A 15,975-nucleotide genomic window follows, 5' to 3' on the forward strand; every position below is an offset into this window, starting at 1 on the left:
TGAACATGTGTAGGCTATCAATCATGCCCAAGGAGAGAGAGTTCAATACTGTCCATTAATAATTCAATAATAATGGAATGAATGGCAGGCCAACAAATACAGATAATAATTCAAATCACAATGCTACACCTTTCCAACATCATCACAAGATGAGACCAACGGGCGTTACAATCTGGGGGACACTGTTACAGAGGATGCAGACTATACAAATTTCAGTGAAATACAAGTGAAATGTGATGTTTTTGCTCGTTGTGATCTGAAAATTACGCGATGATGTATTTAATCGAAATAGATGGGGACATGCCTGCGTGCGCGCAACCAATGGAGCAACCCATGCATTCGTCAAATTATTGACAAGCTTGTCAACTTGCGCGCACTGATTTTTTTCCCTTCACATTCCAAATGCTATAGCCTATAGAAAGTGAATCCCTGAATCGATGTGCACCACATCTCAACTCCCATTCGTTGGAGGAGGAAACGCTAGAACTGTTGAGAAATATCGGCGTGGCATCTAAACCCGGTTTTATTTTCATGTCACGTTGAACCCTATTTAGCAACACCCCGTAGAAGAAGTCATGGAAGGAGTCAGCAGCAACAGAAACATGTCATACAGTCGATGGAGTTATGACAGGTAAGCGTCTATCCTTTGTCAATATTACCGTGGTATGCGAGCTGATATCACCAATTTGCCACCAGAACCTCTCCTTTGCCTTTTGTTTAGCAGGCTACCATTGTCATATCTAATCAGAAGTTGGTTGTGATTGATAAACCAACCTACAAAACCAATTAAATGCAGTAGCCTAGTCTAGACATATGTATAAATTGACAGGGGCTGTAATTGGATGCAATCCTAATATTGATAGAATATGTATCAGGCTGTCATGCAGTCTACACTGTAAACCAGTTGTCATCATGAGGCATTTTGACACTGGCATGGCAAATTGATATGACCTAGATAAGGTGTGTGTGTGTGTGTGTGTGTGTGTGTGTGTGTGTGTGTGTGTGTGTGTGTGTGTGTGTGTGTGTCAAAGCAGTGATTTGTCTGTGATACTACAACAATATTGCTTCCGGTCAATGTTGATTTCCTGAAACAAATACAGTGTGACGGATCCTAGGAGGCTGTATATTCTGTAACTTACATTTTCTGTTTTTTCTTTTCTTTTAACTGCGATCAGATGAAACAGCTTTCAGTATATTTGAGTTGTAGTAAGCTTTGTCAGCACTGGTACAGTAAGTGGGGAAATAACTTATTTTTCTATTTCTGCATCAAAAAGCTACAGTACAGGGTGTTGCTTGCTAGTCTTTATATTCTGACGATAAGGTCTTTCCTTATTGGTCAGCAGACAACATGAGCACACACAGTCAGTCAGTAAGCAACATCCCACTGAGCACACACTGGTTGAATCAACATTGTTTCCACCTCATTTCAATGAAATGACGTTGAACCAACATGGAATTGACATTTGTGCCCAGTGGGATGCTTGTGGCCCGGTTCTCTTAAGCTCTTACAGTGTGATTGGTATTCTAGACACCGTAACTGTGCTGCTTGGGCATCCCAAGAGAATGCAGCGAGAGATTCTGGGTCTCCTACGGCTTCATACGATTTCTCTCAGTGCTGTGCAACAATGGGTGGGGTGGTGGGATTAAGCTGAAGCCTCTCAGCACGTCTCCTAGGCAGTAACACATTCTTGATGTTTGATGTTTTTGTATTCATGATATACAGTACCAGACAAAAGTTGTAGAATAATAGTGAAGACATCAAAACTATGAAATAACACATGTGGAATCAAATCAAAATGTATTAGTCACATGCGCTGAATACAACAGCGCTGACATTGCAGTGAAATGCTTACATACGAGCCCCTAACCAACAGTGCAGTTTAAAAAAATAGGGGTAAGAATAAGAAATAAAAGTAACAAGTAATTAAAGAGCAGCAGTAAAAAATAACAGTATATACAGGGGGGTGCCGGTACAGAGTCAATGTGCGGGGGCACCAGTTAGTTGAGGTAGTATGTACATGTAGAAATCATGTAGTAACCCAAAAAGTGTTAAACAAATCAAAATATATTTTATATTTGAGATTCTTCAAATAGCCACCCTTTGCCTTGATGATAGCATTGCACGTTTTGGTATTCTCTCAACCAGCTTCATGAGGTAGTCACCTGGAATGTATTTCAGTTAACAGGTGTGCCTTATAATATTAAAAGATAATTTATGTAATTTCTTTCCTTCTTAATGAGTTTGAGCCAATCAGTTGTGTTGTGACAAGGTAGGGGGGGTATACAGAAGATAAACCTATTTGATAAAAGACCAAGTCCATATTATGGCAAGAACAGCTCAAATAAGCAAAGAGAAACAACAGTCCATCATTACTTTAAGACATGAAGGTCAGTCAATACGGAAAATTTCAAGAACTTTCTTCACGTGCAGTCGCAAAAACGATCAAACACTATGATGAAACTGGCTCCCATGAGGACCGCCACAGGAAAGGAAGACCCAGAGTTACCTCTGCTACAAGTTCATTAAAGTTACCAGCCTCCAATATTGCAGCACAAATAAATGCTTCACAGAGTTCAAGTAACAGACACATCTCAACTTCAACTGTTCAGAGGAGACTGTGTGAATCAGGCCTTCATGGTCGAATTGCTGCTAAGAAACCACTACTAAAGGACACCAATAAGAAGAAGAGACTTGCTTGGGCCAAGAAACACGAGCAATGGACATTAGACCGGTGGAAATCTGTCCTTTGGTCTGATGAGTCCAAATGTGAGATTTTTGGTTCCAAATGCGGTGTCTTTGTGAGACGCAGAGTAGGTGAACGGATGATCTCCGCATGTGTGATTCCCACCGTGAAGCATGGAGGAGGTGTGATGGAGTGGGGGTGCTTTGCTGGTGACAATGTCTGTGATTTATTTAGAATTCAAGGCCCACTTAACCAGCATGGCTACTACAGCATTCTGCAGTGATACGCCATCCCATCTGGTTTGCACTTAGTGGGACTATCATTTGTTTTTCAACAGGACAATGACCGAAAACACACCTCCAGGCTGTGTAAGGGCTATTTGACCAAGAAGGGGAATGATGGAGTGCTGCGTCAGATGACCTGGCCTCCACAATCACCCGACCTCAACCTAATTGAGATGGTTTGGGATGAGTTGCACCGCAGAGTGAAGGAAAAGCAGCCAACAAGTGCTCAGCATATGTGGGTACTCCTTCAAGACTGTTGGAAAAGCATTCCAGGTGAAGCTGGTTGAGAGAATGCCAAGAGTGTGCAAAGCTTTCATTAAGGCAAAGGGTGGCTACTTTGAAGAATATAAAATATAAAATACATTTTGATTTGTTTAACCCTTTTTTGGTTACTACATGATTCCATGTGTTATTTCATAGTTTTGATGTCTTCATTATTATTCTACAATGTGAAAATAGTACAAATGAATAAAAACCTTTGAATGAGTAGGTACTGTATATGACATGCAAATGAATAGAGGCAGGTTACTCTGCTCCTAAAATGTGACAGAGAGATGTAATGGTTTGTTGTGTGGCGAGATGCCAGAAACCATTCATTACTGTAGTGCTTGATCCATGTTTGACACACTAGTGATATCTGGATGCAGTACACATGAAATAGCACTCCATCAGATATGTGTCACACGAGTTTGACACTTGCAATACAGTCATAAAAAGGCAGCTGACACAAACAACAAACATCAACATCCACAGTTAATAACCCACTTACAAACTAAACAGCCACTCTTGTATGTATTTATTCTGGCTTAGCTGATACTATGGGTATGGTATTTTATATGTAAGTAATGATTGCTCCAGCTTCTATGCAGTGCATCTCTCACTGTTAGAGGAGAATTTGATCCTGATTTAAAATGCTTACATTTTTCATTCCAATTTATGAGTTCCCTCGGGCTGGTCTCAGGTTCATGAGAAAATGTTTCTGGGCCGTATGCAACCTCAAAGGTGCTGCTATCATTTGAATATGCTCTGCTCATGGACCAGGTGTGTGTTTGTTCAGGCATCGTAATTCATGGCTGTGCCTGCGAAGGTAGGAGCAGTGCACTCACATTGTGTTAGTTCAACAGGCCTGGCAGCCAGTAAACACAGCAACCACAGAGACATGGAGAGATACTATTCAATGAGAGGGTCTCACATTCTTACAGATTGTGTTTTCATAATTATTGTGTGTCTGCTGTAATAATCTACATAAATGCCAGGAGATCTCATTAGTCTCTGATTTGGTATCGCCTCACATGGTACATTGCAGTTTTACAGCACTTCTTTATGGACCTCTAACAATTCCTTCTTTACAGAAGGAAGCAATTACATATCAATTATTTAATGCAATAATGAAGCCAGGACTGCAATAAAGTGCATTACTGCAGGGGCAAACTTTTTAAGTAATCATTTGATGTTTTTTGGGTTAGTGAGTAGTGTTGGTGAGAGTGGGCCATTTTCTGTGTGTGCTGTCATTGTATTTCTGAGAACATTTCTGGGGATTAATGCACTGTTGGAGTATGGATGGTCCACGCTGCACACCTGCTCCTGCGTCACAGATGAATGGGTGATGACACGGTGTACCGATGTGTGAGATCTCACATCCATAAGCTGTGTAGTGGAGGGGAATGACACACACAAAGACACTGTAGGCACTAGGCTAGGCAGACATACAACATATAGCTTATGGCTGTTAATATTGTAACGTCAATAATGACATACTGTGCATAGTACATTAAATGCGCACACACATGCACATACATATTACTGTGTGTACTAACATATAAACTTTGGTACGAGTTCATATGCTATGTAGGGACTGATCTCAAGACAGGAAACACTATTTACTTGAATCGTACGACTAAATGGAGTAGAAGAATTATATGATTCTCCCATCCTAACCTGTCTGTCTTACTGTTATTGATAATAGTGTTCTATCTCAGTAACACAGGGTTATTTCCATGTAAAAGGACCCATGAGCACCAACATAGGAGCATGTCAAATGAAAGCTAAGAGTCTTTATTTATTTATTTATTTATTAAGGCATATACATTTTTCAACCCTTTTCCATCCTAAAAATGTGGAATAAGCAAATACTTCGATTTCTGGTCAAATAGATGGAAAAGGGGTCTTGCAAAACATCTACCAGAAAAAGTCCTAAAAGTTATTACAAATACATCAAAGGCCCTTGCCAACTAATATCAACACATATTTAGTTTTGGATACATTTTTCTGCCTTCTGTAAGTTTAAGAAACATTGCCTTGTGGCTTGAAATTCCGTTAACAAAAACCCACATGCTTTATCTTTAAGATATTTTCTAATTTCTCTCCATCATGAGGAGGGATGATAATGAAAATTCACAGAAGTAACAAGTAAAGGTAAACCTATCAATTAGATAGTGTTTTTACTGATATCAATTTTGTTTATGAATTATTAAGTGATTAAAACTCAATTTTGTTACCAAATCGGTAATGGAATTTAAAAAGAAGGATTACTTTATCCTATCCCAGGTATTCCTTAAAGAGGTGGGGTTTCAGGTGTCTCCGGAAGGTGGTGATTGACTCCGCTGTCCTGGCGTCGTGAGGGAGCTTGTTCCACCATTGGGGTGCCTGAGCAGCGAACAGTTTTGACTGGGCTGAGCGGGAACTGTGCTCCTTCAGATGTAGGGAGGCTATTTATTTATTTAGGATAGATCATCATGAAGAGTATGACAGTAATATCCATAATTATGCATTTCTGTGTCGTACAGATCAGGGACCCATGATGAAATGATGTTACCGCAATTCCAATACCAGATGTAAATCCACTTCACTTACTGTAGTTCAATAACCAAAATAGATTTTTTTCAAAGTCATTGTGTGATGTCATAGCTGACACCATTCTATCTGCAGACATGTTGAATCTTTATTTGGAGCAGATATTTAACTAACGTGGACATAAACTTTGAGATATTTTACTGAATCTTTGTATCTGCACAGTTCTTCCACTAAATGTGTTTTTGTAAAATGTTCAGTGTAAATTGGTCAAACTAGTCATTGTGTATAGAGGTGTATGCCTCTAAGTAAATAACAGTGTCTGTCTGCCTCTTATCGACTCAGAATGGAACAGAGGGGGCCTGGGTTGGAGAGAGAGGGGGCCTGGGTTGGAGAGAGAGGGGGCATGGGTTGGAGAGAGAGGGGGCCTGGGTTGGAGAGAGAGGGGGCCTGGGTCGGAGAGAGAGAGAGAGAGAGAGGGGGCCTGGGTCGGAGAGAGAGGGGGCCTGGGTCGGGAGAGAGGGAGAACGAAGGGGCTGGGTTTGGACACAAGTGGGCAGATTTATAGGAGTTACATATTAGAGACTGTTTTCAAAACACTCCCTCTGCTGCTGCTGCAAGGCCCAGACTGAATTCTGCTCTGTCAGTGCCATACACAGGTTGGCGTGTGTGTCTGTGAGTGAGGTCAGGGCTCTGCTGGGGCCATTAGCCAGGGTTTTGATTGCAAACACATCAGTGATGGATAATATCTGATGGTTGTAATATCAATGTAGAAATATAGGTCCTATGTTGAACTGTTCCAGTACCTGGCCCTAGCAGTATATAGAGCACTCAATAGGTTTTAATCCAGTTCCCTGAGGCTTCACATCAAGGGTCATGGCATTGATGATCAATCATTTCCAGTTGCAATCTTCAAGGCTTCAAAAACACAGCCCCCCAGGAACGTATAGTTTTAAGCTCTTGTAACCATATGCTTTCTGAGTTTAGTTGGGTAAACACAAAATCCATGAGGTTTGGATATGATTTCCTCAGAGCATAAAGCTGTATAATGTTTGGGTCATTGTCTATCAGTAGTTAATTGAAGCCTATCCTCCTACCCTCTATTACATCTAATTGGATCCCATCTGATGAATCTATTGGAAGGGGAGAGAGGGCTTGTCGTCAGGCAAAGTTATTGTTCCAGAAGTAATGAATTATGAGACCAAGAGACCACTATGAGGGGAGCAGATGTCTGCTTTTACCCGGCTTTCAACTAGATAGCTAGTGTGAATAAGAAGCATTACCACTGAGACTGTTCTGGGAACTTCTGCTCTGAGGAGTTTTCTACACTTCAGTAATTATAGCCCCCAATCAGATAGTGGTGGAAGTGGAAATGCTTTTTACCAATGTGTTGTTTAGGGAGGCACACTGCATATATTAGATTAGATGAATATTTCATTAATAAGCAGCTGGAGACAACCATATTCACAGTCGTTGCCTTTGGCTTTTATAAACGGCACTGTATTTCAGTTTATACTATGGTTTATCTAAGGTCTGAAATATCCTATTTATCTTTTACATGCAAAACTACAGTAATCTTTCTATCCTCAAAACCTAATTTTACAGTCTAAGATAAAGATTCACCCAGCTGTCTGTAGAGCACAGCTCCAGACTGGTCTGGTTGGTAGTACATTCATGATTAATATTTTTTTAAATGCAGCATCTTGCCAGCAGCTTTCAAAATATATTAGAATTCCTGGGTAGCTGTATGCATTTTTCTGTGTCAGCCTCTAAGAGGAGTGGGATTTAAGTGATGCTTAATTCAGTTTCTTTAGCAGCTCTAAGATGCTGCCGTCAGGAGAAGCAGGCAGAGGCAGGGACAGTCTGACAGACCTTAATATCTTACCTGTGTGACAGGACTACGACCACGACTGTAGGGCTGAGGTGCTTTATGTTTCTGTTTTCAAGGATTTTTCCAAAGGGTTTGAATGTTTCCCCAACATCCCCATATCTGATTGTATTGTCGTTTGTCATACTCTCATACACTACCTCACTTTCCCAACCTCAAAACATATATTGATATCAATCTGGTGGCATGGTAGAAAGGAAGTCGTTGTTCGGTTTGGTCCTTTGCTTGAGATGTCCTCGTTGTGTTCCTAATGGCACCCTATTCCCTTTATAGTGCCCGAGACCGTGTTCAATAGGTGCAATCATCTAGAACCTGGCTACTGTATATCACATGATTATAGTTTATTATTATTACCTTTCAGCTGAATCCCAGTGTTTGAATGATGTGTATTGACTGCAATATATGGCACAGTGTTCATGGATAGCTTGAATGGTTGGAGGTTGAGAATGTTTGAACGTTGATGAAAGGGTGTATGTATATACACTACCGTTGAAATGTTTGGGGCCACTTAGACATTTCCTTGTTTTTTTTAAGAAAAACACATTTTTGTCCGTTAAAATAACATCAAATTGATCAGAAATACAGTGTAGACATTGTTAATGTTGTAAATTACTATTGTAGCTGGAAACAGCAGATTTTTAATGGAATATCGACATAGGCGTACAGAGGCCCATTATCAGCAACCATCACTCCTGTGTTCCAATGGCATGTTGTGTTAGCTAATTAAAGTTTATCATTTTAAAAGGCTAATTGATCATTAGTAAACCCTTTTGCAATTATGTTAGCACAGCTGAAAACTGTTGGTCTGATTTAAAGAAGCAATAAAATTGTCGTTTAGACTAGTTGTGCATCTGGAGCATCAGCATTTGTGGGTACCTGCACCTTTTGAGCACTTGAGTGTGTCTTGTTAGGATTATGGAGGATGTACCATAGACGTACTGTATCCTACCCCTTGGCTGTGACTGGGCTGATGTACAGTATATGGAGATGTTATTACAGTGTTCACATCCACATGTTCACTTCCAGACAGGATGCTATTTAATGATCAGAAGCTGCACTGCTGAAGAATATTGAGTTTTGTCACAATGGAGAGAGAATTTAATTGGTAAACAATCTTCTTTTCAAAACATAATTGCGCAGTATGTAAAGAAAATGTAAATTACATTTTCCAATTAAAATACCATGAAAATACAATTGGCTACTTATGTCATTTGAAATGGAGTGTTTCTGTAAGTGAAGGGGAGTTTCAATATCAACAAAAAAGATGAGAGGCAATCTCTATTCTGGCCTGTATTTAGACAGAAATGTACACTCAGGTTTGCCTCCCAAATGCATCCTAAATGACACCCTGTTGTTCCTGGTCAAAAGTAGTGCACTACATATTCTTGCCTGCATTCAGATTTAAGAGACAGACTGGTCTCTCAGTCTACTGTATGCTAAACCTCTCTTTTGAATAATTGATCTTAGCGCAGAGAAGGTTGACCTCTGGTATGCTGTGTGGAATGCTAACTGTGTTTTAAAGTAATAGTCAGTGTTTGACTTGGACAGGAGCTCACTGGATCTGAGTACTGGCACCTCAAATGTTCTACTGCTTGAGCTCCTGTTCCTCTTATGGAATGTTAGATCAGAAGTCTTGTGGAGCTCTTGCACCTAAATGTAAACAGTACCAGCACCCAAAATGAGAACCGGACCCTATTTCAGTCCAAGTCAAGCACTGGTAATAGTGGGTACTATGGAGACAGTCAGACTATTTTTCAGTAATGATAGGGCTTTCTTACTGTAGAAATAAATTGGACTATTATTATAAGCCTCGGCACGCTGACTGTCTGTTGGAAACTACTATCTCTATAATTCATGGCCAGAATAATGCATGAGATCTCTCTACTGGCTCTACAGCAGGTTTCATTGGCAATTTCACTTGGTTCATTATTGTGCGAGATTCTGGTCCAAGTTAAAAAATAATGATTATACTGTGTCTTATTCATTGAGACAGTATTACTGTATGGAATATTGCGGACCATTGACTGTGAGAATGGCAGTGACTGAGTCTAACTCTCCTACACTGCTATAGTCAGTGTTTATATGTTGCGATGTCACGATAGTGTCACAGTACACTGTCAACCTCCTCGTCCCTTACGGTCCCAAGGACACAAAGTGTTTTGAGAAGAGAACAAACCTCGAAGTGAGTTAATAGTGGAGGACTGCAGCACGTGAACTGCCTGTGCTGTAGAGATCATTAAGGGAAGTGTGGAGCACCTCTTGTTAAAGCCAAAGTGTGCTGGCCCAACTGCAAAGACGGCAATTAGAGCTGGTAGCTGCCTGCCTGCGACTGACGATCACAGTGAATGCTACGTATATAATTATATAGCTAGACTCTAAAGAATACCAGAGCTGGAAAAGTAAATAGCCAATTTCACTGCTTGTGTTTTGTAGGTATGGAAGGGGTTTGTGTAAAGAAGCCTTATGGTGTGATGAATAGATGGTTCTGCTGTGAAGGGAAAATGGGAAATTACCAGTAGTTATGGTTAGGTCTTTATACACTGAGTGTACAAAACATAAGGAACACCTGCTCTTTCCATGACATAGACTGACCAAGTGAATCCAGGTGAAAGATATGATCCCTTATTGATGTCACTTGTTAAATCCACTTCAATCAGTGTAGATGAGAGGATGAGAACCTTTTTTAAGCCTTGAGACAGTTGAGACATGGATTGTGTATGTGTGCCATTGAGTGTGGATGGGCAAGACAAAATATTTAAGTGCCTTTTGAAGGGGGTATGGTAGTAGGTGCCAGGCACACTGGTTTTTGTGTGTCAAGAACTGCAACGCTGCTGGGTTTTTCACTTTCAACAGTTTCCCGTGTGTATGAAGTGTTGGGGTTCGTTCCTTGTTCCTTGTCAATCATTGGCTCATTGGTGAAATTAGCATTCAGACAATATCTTTAATTAAATCAATCAAAAACCTTTATTAATGCAATTGCAGACAGAAGTTGACAACAGGAACATAGCACGCATGTTTCCGAGTTCTGCAAAATAGTAAAGGGTCCAAGTTATTTTATTAAGCCCGAAGTCCAGCCTTAATGATGTCACTGCCTACGTCATTACCTTCTACTCATGAGACCAAGCCCATGCCTACACAGCTATACAAACAAGAGTTTTAGTGTTAAAGCATATTCAAAGATGGCTCAGCAGTAAATGTCCACTCGCCAAGTTGATTTATAGTGGAATGTCTGACTAGTTTCTTATCCCTTTCACTCTCCTTTCACTCCCCTTATCCCTTTCACTCCCCTCAGTCACACGCCTCTCAGACTGTTTCTTTATAAGAGGCAGAGACTAGAAAAGACTGTAGAACAATATTAAACATTTTATATATATATATATAAATAAATCTGTAGTCTAGGACCCTATAAATGTAAGGAGGGAGGGGTCTTATAACCCCTCCCCTTCTATTAATACAACATGAGCATAATCAATTATTATAATACATCAAACATTTGTTACAGCCCCTATCATGACCCCAAGGTAAACCCGACACAAGAATGGTTCACCACCCAAAGGACATCCAGCCAATTTGACACTGTGGGAAGCATTGGAGTCAACATGGGCCAGCATCCCTGTGGAACACTTTGGACACCTTGTAGAATTGAGTCTGTTCTGAGGGCAAAAGGGGGGTGCAACTCAATATTAGGAAGCTGTTCCTAATGTCTTGTACACTTAGTGTATGATTCTACATTGTATCAGTATTATAAATCATGTTGGAGTTGTAGGTACCCCTCCATAGATGTTTTTTCCTGACCCTCTAACCATGCAATGGAGTGCTTAGTGTATGTAGGGGTAGACGGGTACTGTAGACTGGCCATGCAGTGAACACCCTGAAAGAACTTCACTGGACTCTCTGTAAACTGGAAACTATATATCCTGAGTCTGCAATTATTGTAGCTGGGGATTTTAACAAAGCTAATCTGAAAGCAAGGCTCTCTAAATTGTATCAGTATATCGAATGTGCGACTCGACCTGGCAGCATTCTGGATCATTTCTACTCTAACTTCCGCGATGCATACAAAGCCCTCCCCCGCCCTCCTTTCGGAAAATCTGTCTGCGACTCCATTTTGTTGCTCCCTGCCTATAGACAGAAATTAAAACAGGAAACGCCCGTGCTCAGGTCTGTTCAAAGCTGGTCCCACCAATCGGATTCCACGCGTCAAGATTGAGTGCATCGGTGATGTTGTACCCACGGTGACTATTAAAACCTTCCCTAACCAGAAACTGTGGATTGATGGCAGCATTCGCACAAAACTGAAGGCGTGAACCACTGCTTTTAATCATGGCAAGGCGACCGGAAACATGACCGAGTACAAACAGTGTAGCTATTCCCTCCGCAAGGCAATCAAACAAGCTAAGCGTCAGTATAGAGACAAAGTAGAGTCGCAATTCAACGGCACAAACACGAGACGTATGTGGCAGGGTCTACAGTCAATCACAGATTACAAAAAGAAAACCAGCCCCGTCGCGGACACTGACGTCTTGCTCCCAGACAAATTAAACAACTTCTTTGCTCGCTTTGAGGACAATACAGTGCCACTGACACGGCCCGCTACCAAAACCTGTGGGCTCTCCTTCACCGTGGCCATCATGAGTAAAACATATAAACGTGTTCACCCTCGCAAGGCTGCCGGCTCAGACGGCATCCCTAGCTGCGACCTCAGAGCATGCGCAGACCAGCTGGCTGGTGTGTTTACGGACATATTCAATCAATCCCTATCCCAGTCTGCTGTGCCCACATGCTTCAAGAGGGCCACAATTGTTCCTGTTCCCAAGAAAGCTAAGGTAACTGAGCTAAACGACTATCGCCCCGTAGCACTCAATTCTGTCATCATGAAGTGCTTTGAGAGACTAGTCAAGGATCATATTACCTCCACCCTACCTGATACCCTAGACCCACTCCAATTTGCTTACCGCCCCAATAGGTCCACAGACGACACAATCACACTGCACACTGCCCTAACCCATCTGGACAAGAGGAATACCTAATGTAAGAATGCTGTTCGTCGACTACAGCTCAGCATTTAACACCATAGTACCCTCCAAACTCGTCATTAAGCTCGAGACCCTGGGTTTCGACCCCACCCAGTGCAACTGGGTTCTGGACTTTCTGACGGGCCGCCCCCAGGTGGTGAGGGTAGGAAACAGCATCTCCACCCCGCTGATCCTCAACACTGGGGCCCAACAAGGGTGCGTTCTCAGCCCTCTCCTGTACTTCCTGTTCACCCATGACTACGTGGCCATGCATGCCTCCAACTCAATCATCAAGTTTGCAGACGGCACTACAGTGGTAGACTTGATTACCAACAACGACGAGACGGCCTACAGGGAGGAGGTGAGGGCCCTTGGAGTGTGGTGTCAGGAAAATAACCTCACACTCAACGTCAACAAAACAAAGGAGATGATCGTGGACTTCAGGAAACAGCAGAGGGAGCACCCCCCATCCACATCGATGGGACAGTAGTGGAGAAGGTGGAAAGTTTTAAGTTCCTCGGCGTACACATCACGGACAAACTGAAATGGTCCACCCACACAGACAGCGTGGTGAAGAAGGCGCAACAGCACCTTTTCAACCTCAGGAGCCTGAAGAAATGTGGCTTGTCACTGAAAACACTCACAAACTTTTACAGATGCACAATCGAGAGCATCCTGTTGGACTGTATCACAGCCTTGTACGGCAACTGCTCCGCCCACAACCATAAGGCTCTCCAGAGGGTAGTGAGGTCTGCACAACGCATCACCGGGGGCAAACTACCTGACCTCCAGGACACCTACAGCACCTGATGTCACAGGAAGGCCAAAAAGATCATCAAGGACAACAACCACCCGAGCCACTGCCTGTTTACCCCGCTATCATCTAGAAGGCGAGGTCAGTACAGGTGCGTCAAAGCTGGGACCGAGAGACTGAAAAACAGCTTCTATCTCAAGGCCATCAGACTGTTAAACAGTCATCACTAACATTGAGTGGCTGCTGCCAACAGACTCAAATCTCTAGCCACTTTAATAATTGGATGTAATAAATGTATCACTAGGCACTTTAAACAATGCCACTTTATATAATGTTTACATACCCTACATTACTCATCTCATATGTATATACTGTACTCTATACCATCTACTGCATCTTGCCTATGCCGCACGGCCGTCGCTCTTCCATATATTTATATGTACATTCTTATTCATCCATTTACGTGTGTGTGTGTGTGTGTGTGTGTGTGTGTGTGTGTGTTTGTGTATATATAAGGTAGTTGTTGTGAAATTGTTAGATATTACTGCACTGTCGGAACTAGAAGCACAAGCATTTCGCTTCACTCTCATTAACATCTGCTAACCATGTGTATGTGACCAATGAAATTTGATTTGACTCCCAGAGTATTCTTTTGTCTTATAATTTTCTATCAGTCCTCATGCTCCGCTCTGCTTGTGAATGAGCATAACAACAGAACACAACCTCTGGAGGCGTTTTGAACATATCTGATAGGAAAGACCCCAACCATCCCACTCTTTTCACCGAGCGAGGCCTCTTTGTTCGAGTACACTGGCCAATTGCCAGAGTAAGCGGTCAGTGGCAAACTCACACATCATAGACAGGAACTGTCCAAGGTCCTTGCCAATGATGTATATAAACCCTGCATTGCGGGTGCTATGTTTTGGCCATGGAGAGGCTTTGAAGCCACCGGTCAGCCATACTGGCACTCCTCAGAAAAGCAGTCCTCCATAGGAATGAATGGAATTCTACAATATTTAATTCAAATGTTTTAAGGACAAATTTAACATGTATTTAAGTATTATTTTGTTTTAGTGGGGACAGTAACATTAGTACTATCAAAAAAGTATACTTTAAGGAAAATGTTTTTATGTTTTCATGTTTTTCTGTCTAGCTCACATAATATAATTTAAAAGTATGCATTATGGTGACTGTAATAGAATAAACATAGCAAAAACAAATGTTCACATTAGTAAACTCATTTCCATAGCTTCCAAAATATTGTTTACAATGGTGGGGGAGTGCCAAGATGGTGGCTTGTGGCTTCAAAACAGCACCCCCTGTCAGTCATCTAGTGTAAATAAAACTCATTGGTCCTTACATTGATCACACACTGATTAACTGTCTTAATACTTCACCCTTTGACATGTTTCTTTCATGTGGACATTCTTGGAAATGCTCACGGCAATTAAAAAGCATGTGCTGCTGCTCCTCGCTCTGCACAGCTGAATGCAGTGTTGAGTCAATGAGGCACTCTGACTCCTCTACTCTGGAGGTGGGAGAGGTTGGAGAGAACAAAGCCCTATGGACTGGATTAGTCATAAAGCTATAGACAAGCTCTACATCCACAGACAGGGGAGGCCATGGGAAACCATTCATTAAACTGGTTGGCTGATTGCAGGCTCCTAGTTGACACTGAGTAGGCCACTGTGTGGGATGGATACCACATTATCTCATCACACTATGGACCACAGATCATCTAGCTGGATGCTCTTTTTCTCTCTCGCTCGCTATCTCTGAGCCATTGTTCCTGGATGTAATGATTCACTAACTGACAAGTTTCAGCAGAAAAACTAATAAGAAAGTAAAAAGATCATTAGTCCAGCAGCAGGCAGCCTGCAGTTTTTCAGGAATTTATCAGCAGCCTTGGCTGATGCCTCAAGTTCAGCATGGCCATTGTAACACTGGCTCAGGGATAATGATAAATTACTCCTCAATGAAGCAAACAGATTGTTAAGGCTGTCCTCATACACACTTGTAGTTGAATGTTATCTTACATTTTAAATGTTGTCTTTTTCCTTTCAATATATCATCAAATTATTCCCATGCACCTGCAACAAGCAACCTCAGATGTGCAAGTGCTTTTCCTAGGCGTTACGAAATTAAAAGCCTTTTTTATTTATTATATTTGTTCGGTCCCTACACCTGTTATGGTTGCATCACCTCCCTTCCCCTGTTTGGTAACATTATAGCTAGGTACAGTATGTGCTTATTCCTGTTAAACTGTGATTTATATTTTTCTTATCATCTTGGGCAATTACAGTTAAATGAAGGCTTTAGAGAAAAATCATAATCTCAGTGACACCAGTATTGAGTAACAATGCTTGAATCAGCAGTGAATCACTCAGGACAATAGCAGATTGCAATCAATGTGCCATCGCATCGTGGTGTAAGTATTGAATGTGTGGCTATTATCACAACAGTTGAGAGAAGTGGACAGATGGGACTGAAGGAGGAGTATTGGAGTATTGTGGAGGGAAAGGGGGGATAACCAGTCAGTTGTAAAACTAAATGCCTTCAA

At 41.7% G+C, this 15,975-nt stretch overlaps 1 protein-coding gene across 2 annotated transcripts in view; it reads left to right on the top strand.

The window, feature by feature from the left end:
- The first annotated feature begins 349 nt into the window (after positions 1-349).
- LOC106562367 (tubby protein-like) overlaps positions 350-15,975 on the top strand; it is a 104,761-nt gene continuing 89,135 nt past the window's right edge. For both annotated transcript variants that reach the window (XM_014127206.3, XM_014127209.3), the window contains exon 1: positions 350-631. In XM_014127206.3, coding sequence (XP_013982681.1) covers positions 576-631 — 56 coding nt within the window. In that variant the 5' untranslated portion in view covers positions 350-575. The remainder of the gene's footprint in view (positions 632-15,975) is intronic.

Source organism: Salmo salar, chromosome 11, assembly GCF_965601325.2.
Source record: "Salmo salar chromosome 11, fSalSal1, whole genome shotgun sequence".
Taxonomy (NCBI): domain Eukaryota; kingdom Metazoa; phylum Chordata; class Actinopteri; order Salmoniformes; family Salmonidae; genus Salmo; species Salmo salar.